Raw genomic sequence first — 15552 nt, 5'->3', positions numbered from 1 at the left:
GCCTCGCTCCGCCGCCACCAACCAAAACCTACGCAATGTGCTGCGCCCCCGAAAAGGCGAGAGGAAGCGCGGCTGCGATTTCTGTGGCCTCGGGTTGGGGGCAGCAGATAACGAGCGAATCGGAGCCAGAGCCGTGAGGCTGCGGCTGCGGCTGGATTTCCCCTCCTCCTCTCGTAGCCAGGCGCGTCGGTGTAGCCCCCACCAAATCGCCTACGCTTCCATTCCAGAAGGAAATCAAAGGCAAAGGCTGCTCTGCTCGTCGAAGGGGAGTTGGTAGACAGATACAGATGGCGTCGCCGTCGTCGTCGCTCTGCTCCAGCCTCGGTTACCCGCGCGCCGCCTCCTTCGGCCACCGCCGCCGCGTCGTCTTCTCCTCCACCAGGTACGCGCCCCTGCCCCGCCACGGCGAGGCCTTTTTCTCCTCTCTCTGTATCCGCGCCCGCCCAAACGTGAGGCGACTCGATCCTGGTTCGGTTCGGTGGCAATCTCGGGGTGCGCTCCGCGGGGTAGTTAGCGACGCCTTGTTCCGTTGCCTGCCGCCCGATGTCATGGCACCGAGCGTCGAAGCGCGTGCGAGTACAAATGGCCTTTGCGCCATCGCCCGCGGTGCAGCTTGTTCCCGGACTTGTGGTGAAGAGCCGTGCTCCACGTCTCCAGGGAATTGAGCAACCGCTGTCCTGTAGCACCGAATTTTCTCGCCTCGCAGCTAGGCAGCTAGAGCGAGGGGCTTTTGGCACTTGTTTTTACAGTAGTTACATACAAAAAGGGGCAAAGATAAAATTCTAGTCAGTTTACTTGTTGATGACTACTCCCTCCGTTCAATTAATATGGAACGGACACATATTGGTGATCTGGGTGTTGTCTCGTTTAGTTCTGAATTGTCTACTTATTTATCTCCTCTTTTGTTTTGGTTTATGGTGTCCAGGAAGGTATTCCAAGTGAAGGCATCATCTCGGGTCGACAAGTTCTCAAAGAGTGACATCATTGTGTCCCCTTCCATTCTTTCTGCAAACTTTGCCAAGCTTGGTGAACAGGTCCGTTAAGATACTAACATCCGACCGCACCACATAGCTCTGAGATGGTCGCTGTAGTCTACTGAACATGAATTGCTAATGTATAAAAATAATAGCTTTAGGCTACTGTTGGATAAGTAGCTTGATATAGTGTAATGGTTATATGCAACCAACACCTACATGACGCAAATGATTGTTGATAATGTTACTACTCTGCAATTTATTATTTCTAAAACATTTGATGAATAGTTCACAGTCATCTTGTGACCCAGTTTTAATATTACTAGGTAAAAGCTGTGGAGGTTGCAGGATGTGACTGGATTCATGTTGATGTCATGGATGGACGGTTTGTGCCAAATATCACGATTGGACCATTGATTGTTGATGCTCTGCGTCCAGTGACTGATCTTCCATTGGATGTACATCTGGTACTTCTTGGCAAACCCTAGTGAAGTTCATGATCTTAGTGTGCCGTAATTTCACCACCTTTGATCCTTGTCGTGATTTGTGATTTTAATTGCAGATGATTGTGGAACCTGAGCAGCGAATTCCAGATTTTGTCAAAGCAGGTGCTGATATTGTTAGTGTTCATTGTGAGCAAACGGCAACCATCCATCTGCACCGGACAATTGATCAGGTAAATGTTCACTCAGTGTCTATATCCATATGCCAATATTTCAGATAATACATTTGAATGTGAGCAACTTCAACTTTCATTGGAGTCCATGTCATCTTTGACATTATTTTTGCTCCTTGAGAATTTTTTTTGTTTAGATCTGCTATAGTGATAAGGAGGGTTTCAGAGTATTGTACTTGACAACCATGCTGTATTTTCTTTTCATGCATGAAGTAACACATCACCGTGAGTTCCTTCTGAGTTGAGTGAGCCTTGCGTTAAATAAGCTGGATTATTAGTTTATTACTAGGCCTGTTCTACTTGATAGTATTCGTGTTACACCTATACATTCGTTGATGCACTGTAAAGTAGCCATGTAGGACCACTTGACACACCAAGTTCTTCTTTAGATCTTTCACTATCCTAGCGATAATGGTTTATTTGCACCTTTTAAGTAACCATCAGCAGCTAATCCAAAGATAAGTCACATTATGTTGTGGCAAGGGCTGTAATATGCCTGGATTCCTCTCACCTGTCTAATTGTTGTTTCACCTAATAGCATATTCATTCTCTGAGCCAAAACTAAATTACTGTTGCTTGTGAGTAATTATATTTAACACGGAAAATCTGGATTGATTATATTCATCTCATATATTTTTGCCAGATTAAAAGTCTAGGAGCAAAGGCTGGAGTTGTTTTGAACCCTGGGACCCCACTCAGTGCGATAGAGTATGTACTTGAATGTAAGATTTCTTCTCCCTCCAATACTGATGGTATCTTGCAATGTATTTGGAAAACCCATTGATGGTACCAGATTAATATTTAATACTAAAATGGAGACTGATAAAGGATTAGTATTGGAAGGAGCACAGAAACTATTCAGGGTATGCATGTGATTCTGCGGGCGGGGCTAGTAATTTAGCTACTCATCTTTCTTCTATCAGCGGCACAATTTGCATGTTAACTGAAATGCTACTCCCTCCAGACGGAATTGCTTCTGGTGAGAATTTGAGTTCTTGCTACATGGTCATCTTGACTTTCTAGACTATCTCACATGTACTCGCATGGGGTGACTTGGATAACATTAGATAACTGGATTCACAGTAAAACTTTCAAGCAGCTTTTTTAGTGTACCTCACACTGTCCACCTCTTTTATTGCTTTCCGTGCAACAGTGTTTTGCCTTGGATAAGATCAATGTCAGTAACACTTATTTGTCTTTCTTACTTTGCCTTACAGTAGACAAGTAAATATCTCTTTAGTTCATAATTAGCTCAACAAGGAATATATATCACCTTTTCGTGATCTTCTTGACCATCCATCATGTACTGACAGCTGACAAGCTATTGCAATTTTTTTTGTCTGTGCAGCTGTTGATCTGGTATTGATTATGTCAGTCAATCCTGGATTTGGTGGGCAAAGCTTTATTGAGAGTCAAGTAAAGAAAATTGCAGATTTGAGAAAATTATGTGAAGAGAAGGTATATATCCCTTATGTCTTGCAGCCTTGCAGGTGTTCTCAAGCCCAGATGTTTAAAAATGCTCAAATTCAATTTCCTAATGTTTTAGGGAGTGAACCCCTGGATTGAGGTTGATGGTGGAGTTAGTCCCAAAAATGCCTACAAGGTGACCTACTTTCTACCTCTTTTTATTGTCTAGCACTAGTTTTTGTTCTGATTTTTCCATGATAGCATTTTCCTTGGGCGATCTCCTATGTCAACAAGTGTGCTGATTTTTTGCCATCCACTTTATTAAATGACAGGTCATTGAAGCTGGAGCTAATGCCCTTGTTGCTGGTTCTGCGGTTTTTGGGGCTAAAGACTATGCTGAAGGTATGGCTTCTTTTCAACGGCATTCACTTAATTCTTCTACCTTTTAAAGTGCTTAGATATGAATGTATACTGATGGATTGTACCATCCTCGTGCAACTTGCAGCTATTAGCGGAATTAAGACCAGCCAAAGACCTGTAGCTGTACCAGCATGATGAACCGGAGAATGCACATTTACGCTGTTATGCCGTGTAAGCTGTTTCTACCATTGTTGTTGTTTTGCATAGATGCCTGTCATTGTGCAGCCATACGTTGTGTCACAGAAATCACCGTCAAATGGGAAATAAGAGGCAGTAAAGAAAGATATTTTGTTTTTGCTAGTTGTCTGCGACTGCAAGGATGTCTATTTCTACAAGGTGAACGCTGTGTGGGAACATCATAACATTGTTCATAGTTAACTCGTCCTCTCATTTTTGTATCATGAATCCATCACGATTGGACTGAAGAGTGTGCCTATGCATCATCGTGTTGCGGACTCTATTTTGTCTTTTCGCTCCGGTGGAGTTCGGGTGCACGAGTGTGCTTCATAAGTTCATATATAATGCATCGCATCGGCCCACGCACGCTGGTGCATTCAGTGAGATTTTGTGGACTTATTATCTTTTTTTAGATGGTGTGGACTTATTATCTGTTTTTTGGAAGGGGTGGACTTATTATCTTGGTCTCCACCTCATATATGTGTTAGTCCGTGTGCTCGTAGCCTCGTAGTTTCGCCTTTGGAGCACAAGCCCAAGAGGAATAGCCCAACGCACCAGCGCAAACGATTCCCTGGCCCATGGGTGAGAACTGACAGTAGCCCATCTCACCAGGGATGCACGGCCGAACCCGCACCAGTCACCACTCCACCGCGTTCCGCTCAAAAAGAAAAAAAAAAACACTCCACCGCTAAAAAAAACCAGTCACCACTCCACTCCACCACTCCCCCGCCCCTGTCGTTCCCCTGTCCCTCGACACGCCCCCGAATCCCTAGACAGAAACCCCAATCCGGTCCGGCGACCCAACGCGGGCTCGATCCTTTCGCCATGAGCCTGCCGCCGTCGCCGCAGCGCTGCCGCCGTTCGCCGACGGCGCTGATCGACGACGCCATGAGCGAGATCTTCCTGCGCATCCCGCCGGACGACCCCAAGAGCCTCGTCCGCGCCGCCGCCGTCTGCACGGGCTGGCAGGCCATCCTCTCCAAGGTCGTCTTCACCCGCGAGTACCGCGCATTCCACGGGGCGCCACCGATGCTGGGCTTCCTCCACAACGAGATCCGCGAGATGTCGTTCGGGAGAGGGAGAAACAAGCAAGAGGAAGCGTTCCTGGTCTCCTGCTTCGTCTCCACCGCCTCCTTCCGCCTGCATGCGGGCCACGAGCGCCGCCACTGGGAAGCTCTCGACTCCCGCCACGGCCTCGCCCTCTTCCACACTCCTCAGAGGGAGGAGGACTTCGTCATCTGCGACCTCGTCACCTACGACCGCTGGAGAATTGACGCCAACCTCCAGTTCCCCAGCGCCATCTGGGAAGATCATGATGACGACGACGACGAGCACATAACCTGGAGTGCCGCAGTGCTCTGCGCCAAGGAACAATGCAGGCACATCTACTGCCATGGCGGCCCTTTCCTCGTTGCCGTCGTGGGCGCCGACGAGCAAAAGGGGATAACCTTTGCCTCCGTATACTCATCGGTGACTCACAAGTGGAGTGACATGATCTCTATTGACAAACCGCATGCCATTGATATGATGGGGCACAGTGCCGTTGTGGGAAACAAGGTCTATTTCCCCTGTCAGGAGACCGACAGTGTCGTGGAGTACGACATGGCTGAGCAAGAGCTGTCTGTGATTGATACACCATTTGAGGAGGAGCAGATTGACCTTGTGGGGGTTGAGGATGGCATGCTGCTGTTTGCGGCTGTGCAGAACACGAGGCTGCACCTATTGTCAATGGAGGCTGGCCCCGACGAACCTGAGGAATGGGCGCGAAGAAGGGTCGTTAACCTCAAACCTTTGCTCCCTACTCCTGCCCTACTATCGGTTGTATCGGTGGTTGGTTTCGCACAAGGTCTTGGTCTCATCTTTCTGAATACAGAGGCTGGGTTATTCACTGTTGAGCTTTATTCAGGCCGAACAAAGAAGGTAGACAAAGATACATCTTTCAGAAAAGTCATCCCTACATGAGCTTCTACACTAAAGGTACAAACTTAACCTAGCATCCTACTAATTTTTTTTTAATGTGCACATGGTGTCATGAACACTTAACACACCGTTAACTACGATTTCAGATTTTCAGTGCCTTTTCTTGTAGCTTTGGTTGTTCGATAATTTACATTCGAGAATTCCCAGTTCAGCATTTGATTTCTAAATGTCTATGGGTTTAACACACCGTTAACTGCTATTTCAGATCTTCAGTGCTTCTGCTTGTAGCTTAGGTTGTTCGATAATTTACATTCGAGAATTCCCAGTTCAGCATTTGATTTCTAAACGTCATGGGTAGAGTTTTTCTTTCATTTTTCTGTGTAACTAGATAGACATTTACATTTAGAATTCCCAGCAGTTGTGTGGAATCGGCCTTTAGGTAGATTAACCAAGGAGCTCCATTCTATAGTTGGTGCTGTATGTTTTGCAGGCTGCTCTAGTATACATACTGGGCTAATCAGGCCTAACGGGTTGGTTAACCTAGTCAGAGCTTTGCTGATCAGACCCTAGCACTGCCATGAACAATTTGCAAAGCAATCAAGTGACCAGAGCTTTGGTGCGAGCCAACACTGGTGTTTTGGGTAGGATAACTTAGTCCCATGCAGGCCACTAGACACCTGGTTCTTGCTATTCAACAATGTAGTACTTCCAGGTTTGGACAGAGATCGAATCAAATTGTGATTTGCATGCTTCTTGATATTGCTTGGTTGATTTGAGCAGCTAGAAATGAAATGATTTTGATGGGCAATGTGTGCACCTCTCCTACTCACCATATCATCTTATAAAGCATTGTCTCTTATCGTGCAGTGTGGGGGCGGGAGCCGACCTCTGACTAAGCTTCCGTGCAGTTGTTGGTGCTACAACGACGTAATCAGATGGCGTCAGGACGGATGAATTGTTTCACCTTTTGCTGCCACAAATAATTTGAAGTGGACCTTGGTGTTGGACAGTTTGGTTAGGGCGGATGGCCTTACTTTGTAGTTTGTACTTGTGCCTTGTGTGTGGACTTGAGCTCGTTCGTTTGAATAGTTATGTCTTTAAGACTTTAACCCCTGGTTGGGCGTTTATGTTTATGTTTCACCTTGAAACAAAGGTGTGCTGTGTTGGTCTCTCGAGTGGCAATCTCGATCTGCGCCGTCCAGCGTACTTGTGCACACGCCAAAACAGGACACATCAATGCTGACAGGTTTGACAGACAAACAGGAGAACCATGGTCTGGAACGTAATTTTAAAATTCCGTACATAGTTTACAAATGATAATAATTAGGAACTTGAATGATTTTGGTTCTCCAAAACATGACCCGCCAAAGTGAGACGTACTTTCAGAGCTATTTTAATGAACCACAACCATCAGATCTTGAAAGTAGACTTTAGCAATATAAGTTGTAGACAATTAGCCACCTATACCGACGTATGAAATCCTCTAATTTTTGTAACCCTAAACTAACAATCTCTTTCATGAGATCTTGTCCGTGCCCTTCGATCGATCCGCTCCCATGCGAATTACTTGCACGATACTATCTCACTGGTATCGCCAATGTTGTGCGACTGTTAGGAAACGGGAATACCTGGCCAAAATTATCCTAAGCTTACAGTTGTTCACTTAAGGACAATGTCACATTCAATCCTATGATATTACATAACAAGTATTTCTGGACTGGATATGCTCATCGTACTTTCTCAAGGATAGTAAGTATGCATACATATCAATTCAACTATGACGTGATAAATTTACATAGATGCACAAATGCATGTATTACAACTCTGTTTTTTTTATAATATATTACAACTCTGTTGATACAATACAATAAGAACGTCACGGAAAATAATAAACAAAATGCATCGGAAAGAAATACTCCTAATGTCATAAATTGGCTCAAGATAGTCAGTTGCGTCCCTCTGTCACAGGGTTAAACCATAATGAGTAATAATGTAAAAAGAACGTGAGTAGAATCCTAATGTCTTCGTCGTCAGGTCACCCTTCTCTAGGGTTCCATCTCCATCACAGTTTCGTGTGCAACAATGTGTTGAGAATGATCTAGCTATCTCCGTCCATGTATTAACGGTACTAAAAATTTTTTAGGATGCGTCCGAATTAATATCAGCCGCTAATTATTTTTTTAGAATAATCGGCCGCTAATTATGGTTTTTTTTAGGGGAGGATGCTAATTATGGGTAATTGTCTTTTGTGGTGCTCGCACGTCAACGTACTCCTACTGTGTTTCTTTTTTGACCAAGTAAAGTACTACTCCTACTGTTTCTTCACAGCCCTTCACCGTGGGACAAAAAAACACTGTTTCCTCGGCCTCATGAAGCCCAGGCCCAGCCCAAGAGGAATGAATAGTAGCCTAAAAAAGTACTCAAGCGGTTCCTTTGGCCCATGTTTGACGACTGAGACGAGTCTCTCTCTCTCACGAGTCTATCGCCCCCTCTCCACTCCACTCCAAACCGCGGCAGTTCCCCAATCCCTCGACACGGCCCCCAAATCCCTCGACAGAAAACCCAATCCAGTCAGGCGACCAAACGCGGGCTCGATCCCCTCGCCATGAGCCTGCCGCCTCCGCCGCAGCGCGGCCGCCAATCGCCGCCGGTGCTGGTCGACGACGCCCTGGGCGAGATCTTCCTGCGCATCCCGCCGGACGACCCCAAGAGCCTCGTCCGCGCCGCCGCCGTCTGCACGACCTGGCGCGGCATCCTCTCCGACGCCGCCTTCGACCGCTGCTACAGGGAGTTCCACGGCGCGCCGCCCGTGCTAGGCTTCCTCCACAACAAGCGCCACGAGAGGACGTACGGGAAAGGGAGAAACAAGCGCCGCGAAGCGTACCTGGTCTCCAACTTCGTCTCCACCGCCTCCTTCCGCCCGCCTGCGTGCCACGAGCGCCGGCACTGGCACGCTCTCGACTCCCGCCACGGCCTCGCCCTCTTCCACACTCCTAAGAGGGACGAGGACTTCGTCGTCTGCGACCTCGTCACCTACGACCGCTGGAGAATTAACGCCATCAGCGAGTTCCGGACCGTCATCTCGAATGCGAATGACGAGGACATAACCTGGAATGCCGCTGTGATCTGCGCCAAGGAACAGTGCAACCACATCTACTGCCATGGCGGCCCTTTCTTCGTGGCTCTCGTGGGCTCCGACGAGGAGAAGACCTTTGCCTCCTTCTACTCATCGGTGACTCGGAAGTGGAGTGGCATGATCTCTATCGACGAACCGCATGCCATTTTGATGACGGGGCACAGTGCTGTTGTGGGAAACAAGGTCTATTTCCACTGTGAGGAGACCGAGAGTGTCGTGGAGTACGACATGGGTGAGCAAGAGCTGTGTGTGATCGATACGCCATTTGAGAGCGAGCTGGTTGATCTCGTGGGGGTTGAGGATGGCATGCTGCTGTTCACGACCCTGAAGAACTCTAGGCTCTACCTGTTGTCAATGGTGGCTGGTCCTGACGGAACTAAGGAATGGGCGCGATGCAGGGTCGTTAACCTTGAGCCATTGCTCCCTTCTCATGCCCTATTGGACGTGTCGGTGGTTGGTTTTGCGCAAGGTCTTGGTCTCATCTTCCTGAACACAGAGGCTGGGTTGTTCACAGTTGAGCTTGCTTCAGGCCGAAGAAAGAAGGTAGATGGAGATACATCTTTCACAAAAGTCATGCCCTACATGAGCTTCTTCACTAAAGGTACAAACGAAAACTAGCCTCCTACTATTTTTTTATTTTAAATGTGAGTCATGAACATTTAACACACCGTTAACTACAGTATTTTAGATTTTCAGTGCTTTCCTTGTAGCTTAGATTGTTCAAAAAAATTTTGCGGGTTTGATTGTTCAATAATTTACATTTGAGAATTCCCAGTTCAGCATTTGATTTCTAAACGTCCATGGGTATAACACACCATTAACTACTATTTCAGATCTTCAGTGCTTTTGCTTGTAGCTTAGGTTGTTCAATAATTTACATTCAAGAATTCCGAGTTCAGCATTTGATTTCTAAACATCATGGGTAGAGTTTTTCTTTTCATGTTTCTGTGTAACTAGATAGACATTTATATTTAGAGTTCCTAGTAGTTGTGTGGAATCGCCTAAGGTAGATTAGCCAAGCAGCTGACCAAAGAACTCCATGGTGTTTTGGGTAGGATAAATTGGTCCCATGCAGGCAACTAGACACATGGTTCTTGCTATTTAACAATTAGTACTTCCCGATTTGGACGCAGATCGAATCATATTGCAATTTGCATGCTTCTCTCTATTGCTTGGTTGATTTGGACATCTACAATTGAAATGATTTTGATGGGCAATGTGTGCACCTCTCCTACTCACCATATCATCTTATAAAGTATTGTCTCTTACCGTGCAGAGTGGGGGCGGCAGCCGACCTCTGAGTAAGCTTCCATGCAGTTGTTGGTGCGACAAGGATGTAGGCCCTGTTTGGTTGGGTTTAAAACTGTTTTTTGACTTTTGGCTTATAAGTCACAAAAGCACCTAAATAGTTGCTTTTGACTTTGGCTTTTTGCTTATACCATCATCTAACAGTATCAAGTCAAATGTCAAAAACCAAAGCCGAAAGCATCTAATTTGGTGCTTTCGTGGCTTATAAGCCAAAAGTCAGAAAACAGTTTTAACCCAAACCAAACAAGCCCGTAGGGCCGTAGTCAGATGGCGTCAGACGTACAGACGAATTGTTTCACTTCTGCTGCCTGAACAATTTGAAGTGAACCTTGGTGTTGGACAGTTTGGTTAGTAGAGTGGATGGCCTTTGTATTTGTGCCTTGTCTTTGGACTTGAGCTCGTTCGTTTGAATAGTTATGTCTTTAACCCCCGGTAGGGCATTTATGTTTCATGTTTGACCTTGCAACACAAGGTGGGCTGTGTTGTTCTCTCGAGTGACAATTTTGATCGGGGTCGTCCAGCGTGCTCGTGCAGACGCCAAAACAGGACATATCAATGCCGAAACAGGTTTGGCTGACAAACAAGTAAAACAGTCTGGGACGGAATTTATGCAGCATCGTAAAATTTCGTACTAGTTTACACCCTTTTTTTTCTGGAGGAAGTTACCTGTCGAATATGCATAGTCTGAACCTGAATGTTGGTCTTAAACAGCACCAGCCCAAGCGTGCCGTATTTTGAGAGCCTTTTCTACTTTGTAAACGTGGTTTGCACCAAATTTTCACAGTATGCGGTTTGCCGACCCAAAGAGCAAGACGCACAATAGCCCAGCGGCCCGAGCCCATGTACGGTGATGAATCCATCGCCAGGATGCAAAAGCCCTTTAATAACCCTCGACAGAAGCCCCGAGCGGCCGAGCCCCGCGGTAACTCGGCCTCGATCCCCTCGCAATGAGCCTGCCGCCTCCGCCGCAGCGCCGCCGCCGTCTGCACGAGCTGGCGCGGCATCATCTCCGACGCCGCCTTCGACCGCTGCTACAAAGAGTTCCACGGCGCGCCGCCCGTGCTAGGCTTCTTCCACAACCGCGAACACTACGCCATCAGGAGAAGCTACGAAATGGCCTTCGTCTCCGGGCTCCCTTACGAGGTCGAAGTGAAGGTCTGGACCTCCATCTTCGTCTCCACCGCGTCCTTCTGCCCGCCTGCACGCCGCAAGCGCCGCCATTGGCACGTCCTGGACTCCCGGCATGGCCTCGTCCTCTTCTACACCCCCAAAACGCGCCATGATTTCCTTGTCTGCGACCTCGTCACCTGCAAGCGATGGTGGATTAATGCCAGCCCAAAGTGCAAGGACATCATGTCGGCTGATTTGGATGACCATGACGAGGACGAGAACAGAACCTGGAATGCCATGATGTTCTGCGCCAAGGAAGGATGCGGCCACCTCGACTGTCATGGCCTCCCTTTCCAAGTGGTTTTCGTGGGCTCCTATGATAAAGAGGGGATAATTCTTGCCTCTGTCTACTCATCGGAGACTGGTGAGTGGAGCGGCACGAACTCCATTGCGCAACCGGAGACCATCGACAAGAGGGGGCACAGTGCCCTTGTGGGAAATAATGTCTATTTCCCCTGTGAGGAGCGCAACAGAATCGTGAATTACGACATGGCTGAGCAAGAACTATCGGTGATTGACGCGCCATCTGAGTATCAGTCGGACATTGTCCTCATGGGGGCAGAGGATGGCATGCTGCTGTTCACGACCGTGCAGAACTCTAAACTCTGCCTATTGTCAATGGAGGCTGGCCCGAACAGAGCTGAGGGATGGGCGCGAAGCAGGGTTATTGAGCTCAAACCGTTGCTCCCTCTTCGTGCTCTCCGGGAGGACATTTCGGTGGTTGGTTTTGCGGAAGGTGTTGGTGTCATCTTCCTGAGGACAGTGGCCGGGTTGTTCAAAATCGAGCTCACTGCAGGTCGAAGCAAGAAGGTACATGAAGGGACATCCTTCGACAAAGTCATGCCCTACACGAGATTCTACACTGGAGGTACAGACTAGTCTCATACTGTTTTTCAAACATGCACACGAAGTCATGAACACTAAACACAGGTATTCGAGTGCTTTTGCTTGTAGCTTAGATTGTTGAATGCTTTCAGTTTTGAGAGTTCGCGATGTGGCATATGATTTCTAAACACCGACGATTATGCAGAGGTTTTTCTTTTCATTTTTGTGTGTAACTTGATAATGTTTCTATGTAGGTTTGCTAGTTTTTTTATAAAAAAAAACTCGGTTGATTATAGATTTGTTGGCACTAATGAGTAGCCAGTGATTTTTCTGCCATGTTGTTTGTGTTGATACATGCCAGAGAAAAAACTAATGTAAGTTTTGTGGAATTGGCACTTTGGCAACCAAGCAGCTTGAGCTGGAGGTTTGGCTCTTTTTCCTGTTCTGTTGTTTCTTAACAGACCTTGAAATCTGGAGCTGTTCTCCTTAATCCAAAAAAACCAGGCCTTACGAATAGGTTAACCTAGTCAGAGCTTCTGTGAATCTTCCCAAGGGAAAGAGATGATTTCCTTGCTGTGTGCCTCTATCAAATCTTCTTGTGGATGCTTCTTGCTATTGCTTGGTTGATTTGAACTGTTTATTATGAATATTTTAATACCTGTGCAATGCCATGTCTAAATAAATCCACTACATGTCTAAATAGATTGTTGTTATCTTAAATTATATATTTATATTCATTCTCGTCCTTAATTATTTGTGCCAAATCAACAAATAGTTTTATCCCAAGATGATGGTGCTACTTGAGTCTTTTATAGGAGTAATGAAAAGTGCATTTCCTGTGGTCCTACTCATCATATCATCTAATGAAGCCTTCTCTCTCATTGTGTAGAACGGGGCGCCGCACCGATTGAGAAGCTTCATGCCCATTTGTTTGGTGCTACAACGGTATGATCAAATGGTGCCAAAATGATGGATGGATTGTAAGAATTTGAACTGAACTTCTGCTTGGTGTGTTGGTACCAAAACTTGAGTTCGTCAGTTTTAGTCATTTCCATGTGTTGTTAGTCTGTAATAACCCCGACAGGGTATTGGTGTTTCTCAATCTGTATTTTGCCAAGTGCTAGAAGAGAAGCCCGTCGTGCGCCTCGTGATGTCGTTTGACTTGATTAAGTTTATCAAGACCAACATCCGAAGGGTTTAGGGTCTGCGCCCTACTCAGCTGAACTCAGGTCGGATTTCTTGCAATCAATCAGTGCCACAGCGCAGCAAATTGCTGGTCCTTGGATCTTACCAGGAGACTTCGACATGTACCGGTTTGAGTTTGAGAAAAACAACAATCGATTCAACTGGACGGTCATGGAGATTTTTAATGAAAAGTAAATTTTACGGAACCACATCTTTCGAGGCTTCTTTCTCATCAAGACACTGTTTTTGCTAATTTGTTCGCAAAACCACAAATTCTGCCCCAATTGTCTTGCCTCGTCCAAAACGAACGCTCACCTGATTTTGACAGTTCTTTCAAGCAGATCCCGCTTGTCAGACATCACGTCTTTGTCTTTTTCATTGGATCCCTTGACTTTTTCATTTTTCTTTACTCGTCCCCTCGTCTTCTTCTTCCTATGCAGCAACAGCAGGGCCGGTCCATCGATCCAATTCCTCCACGTTGCCCACGCGGCTTCAGTGAAATGCCACGTTCCTATACTATCTCGGAAAACAGGAACTGCTCGTATCTCAACAAATCCATTCGACTTCCACTGTTAAAGCGACGCGCCCCCAAATAATTCCTGCGGGACAAAAACAAACAAAACAAAAATCGCGCGACGCACAACCGCGGGCACAGTTCCCCTAGGCCCTAAGCCATGAGCCTGCCGCCGCCGACGCAGCGCGGCCGCCACCCGCCGCCGGCGCTCGTCGACGACGCCATGCGCGAGATCTTCCTGCGCGTCCCTCCGGACGACCCCGCGAGCCTCGTCCGCGCCGCCGCCGTCTGCAAGGCCTGGCGCGCCATCCTCCTCTCCTCCGACGACGCCGCCTCCTTCGCCCGCGACTACCGCGCCTTCCACGGGCCGCCGCCGCCCATGCTGGGCTTCCTCCACAACAAATGCTACAAGACGCACTGCCTCTCCCACTTCGTCTCCACCACGGCGACGCCCTCTTTCCGCCCGCCGGCCTGCCACGGCCGCCGCCACTGGTACGCCCTCGACTCCCGCCACGGCCGCGCTCTCTTCTACACCCCTAAATCCGACGAGGACTTCGTCGTCTGCGACCCCATCACCGACGACCGCTGGGCGATCCACGCCGACCCTCGGTACTCGGACGTCATGTGGAAACCGCAGGACGGCGACGAGGACGAGGAGGAGAAGACCTGGAACGCCGCGGTGCTCTGCGCCAAGGACCGCTGCGACCACCTCGACTGCCATGGCGGCCCTTTCCTCGTCGCCTTCGTGGGATCCGACGAGCAACGGGGCACATTCGCCTCAGTCTACTCATCAGAGACTGATCAATGGAGCAAGGTGATCTTCCTGAACCAACCGAACGCCATTATGGAGGCCGGGCACAGTGCTGTTCTGGGAAGTAAGGTGTACTTCCCCTGTAAGCAGAGCACCCAAATCGTGGAGTTTAACATGGGTGAACATAAGCTAGCGGTGATCAATAAGCCGTTCAACCAGGCATACCTTGCCCTTGTGGGAGTAGAGGACGGCATGCTGCTGTTCGCGGGCCTGAGGGAGTCTAAGCTCCACCTGTTGTCAATGGAGGCTGGTCCCAATGGAGCTGTGGCCTGGGTGCGCTGCAGGATCATTGCGCTCAAACCGTTGCTCCCCTCTCGTGCCCTGCTGAAAGCCTCGGTGGTTGGTTTTGCAGAAGGTATTGGTGCCATCTTCCTGAGTACAGAGGCTGGGTTGTTCAAAATTGAGCTCAATTCAGGCCGAAGCAGGAAGATATACAGAAAGATGTTCTTCGAGAAAATCATGCCCTACACGAGCTTCTACACTGGAGGTACAAACTTTGGCATTGTAATTCCATATCGAGTCATGTTGTGTTCCTCTATCCCTTTGTGGTTTTACTCAGCTAGAAATAAGATGATTTTGCGGGGGTAAAGATCATCTATAAAGCATTGTTTGGTTTTTTTTCTTCCGGTGCAGTGCGTAATGTTGGCGGGTGTTCTGGTAGGGCTTCAGGAGCAGGTGTCACTGCTACGACGGCAATGTAGTCAAATGGCGTCAGAATGATGGATTGGTCTGCTTTTGTTTTGTAAGGTTTTGAGGTGAACTTCAGTGTCACATGCGTCTGGCTTTGTTGGCAGTTTGATTAGTGTGAATGCTCTTTGTTCTATTTGTGCTTTAGTCAAAACCCGAGTTCGTTGTATTCTAGGAAAAAAAAACTCGAGCTCGTTGGGGTTGTTCTTGTAAGCCCAGAAGGGCATTCATGTTTCACCTTGCAAAACAAACAGGGCTTTTATCATTCTCTGGAAGAGTATGCTGTGTTAGATTCACTGACTTGAATAGATTCATGCGTTCTGTCAGTGCTACTGCTTCAAG

The 15552-nt window shown here is 47.6% G+C and overlaps 4 protein-coding genes across 8 annotated transcripts; all 4 read left to right on the top strand.

Moving 5' to 3' along the window:
* Positions 1 to 79: 79 nt before the first annotated feature.
* On the top strand, positions 80 to 6726 carry LOC100826802 (ribulose-phosphate 3-epimerase, chloroplastic). Of its 5 annotated transcripts, none has more exons than XM_024456748.1 (10): positions 80 to 382; positions 926 to 1034; positions 1301 to 1441; positions 1537 to 1650; positions 2294 to 2372; positions 2999 to 3108; positions 3197 to 3253; positions 3390 to 3459; positions 3563 to 3648; positions 6442 to 6687. In XM_024456748.1, the coding sequence occupies exons 1-9, from the start codon at positions 288 to 290 to the stop codon at positions 3610 to 3612; spliced, it is 825 nt and encodes a 274-aa protein (XP_024312516.1). In that variant the 5' UTR covers positions 80 to 287; the 3' UTR covers positions 3613 to 3648; positions 6442 to 6687. The 5 variants fall into 5 exon arrangements, with proteins under 5 accessions (XP_024312516.1, XP_014752782.1, XP_003558725.1 ...); XM_014897296.2 differs by lacking the exon at positions 6442 to 6687 and adding an exon at positions 3779 to 3937; XM_003558677.4 differs by lacking the exon at positions 6442 to 6687 and having other exon boundaries at positions 81 to 382; positions 3563 to 3937.
* A 1345-nt stretch (positions 6727 to 8071) lies between these two features.
* On the top strand, positions 8072 to 10448 carry LOC100843023. Its single transcript, XM_003561977.4, has 2 exons — positions 8072 to 9311; positions 9987 to 10448. Exons 1-2 carry the CDS (start codon positions 8180 to 8182, stop codon positions 10013 to 10015), a joined length of 1161 nt encoding a protein of 386 aa, XP_003562025.2. The 5' UTR covers positions 8072 to 8179; the 3' UTR covers positions 10016 to 10448.
* A 169-nt stretch (positions 10449 to 10617) lies between these two features.
* On the top strand, positions 10618 to 13034 carry LOC100842719. The gene is made up of 2 exons (XM_010231953.3): positions 10618 to 12056; positions 12903 to 13034. The coding sequence occupies exons 1-2, from the start codon at positions 11132 to 11134 to the stop codon at positions 12962 to 12964; spliced, it is 987 nt and encodes a 328-aa protein (XP_010230255.2). The 5' UTR covers positions 10618 to 11131; the 3' UTR covers positions 12965 to 13034.
* Positions 13035 to 13046: 12 nt separating this feature from the next.
* Positions 13047 to 15518, top strand: LOC100842413. Its single transcript, XM_010231952.3, has 2 exons — positions 13047 to 15010; positions 15157 to 15518. Exons 1-2 carry the CDS (start codon positions 13873 to 13875, stop codon positions 15222 to 15224), a joined length of 1206 nt encoding a protein of 401 aa, XP_010230254.1. The 5' UTR covers positions 13047 to 13872; the 3' UTR covers positions 15225 to 15518.
* Positions 15519 to 15552: the final 34 nt, after the last annotated feature.

This window comes from Brachypodium distachyon, chromosome 1 (assembly GCF_000005505.3).
Source record: "Brachypodium distachyon strain Bd21 chromosome 1, Brachypodium_distachyon_v3.0, whole genome shotgun sequence".
NCBI classification, from domain to species: Eukaryota; Viridiplantae; Streptophyta; class Magnoliopsida; order Poales; family Poaceae; genus Brachypodium; species Brachypodium distachyon.
The sequence above is the reverse complement of the archived record's forward strand: the minus strand, read 5'-3'. Positions and strand labels throughout refer to the sequence as shown.

What these genes read in the sequence shown, in the direction of transcription:
- LOC100842413 (XM_010231952.3), top strand. Translation starts at nt 13,873, where the DNA reads ATGAGCCTGCCGCCGCCGACGCAGCGCGGCCGCCACCCGCCGCCGGCG. An exon ending in CACGAGCTTCTACACTGGAG is followed by an intron (nt 15,011 to 15,156) that starts GTACAAACTTTG and finishes CTTCCGGTGCAG; the next exon opens with TGCGTAATGTTGGCGGGTGT.
- LOC100843023 (XM_003561977.4), top strand. Translation starts at nt 8,180, where the DNA reads ATGAGCCTGCCGCCTCCGCCGCAGCGCGGCCGCCAATCGCCGCCGGTG. An exon ending in CATGAGCTTCTTCACTAAAG is followed by an intron (nt 9,312 to 9,986) that starts GTACAAACGAAA and finishes CTTACCGTGCAG; the next exon opens with AGTGGGGGCGGCAGCCGACC.
- LOC100826802 (XM_024456746.1), top strand. Translation starts at nt 4,480, where the DNA reads ATGAGCCTGCCGCCGTCGCCGCAGCGCTGCCGCCGTTCGCCGACGGCG.
- LOC100842719 (XM_010231953.3), top strand. Translation starts at nt 11,132, where the DNA reads ATGGCCTTCGTCTCCGGGCTCCCTTACGAGGTCGAAGTGAAGGTCTGG. An exon ending in CACGAGATTCTACACTGGAG is followed by an intron (nt 12,057 to 12,902) that starts GTACAGACTAGT and finishes CTCATTGTGTAG; the next exon opens with AACGGGGCGCCGCACCGATT.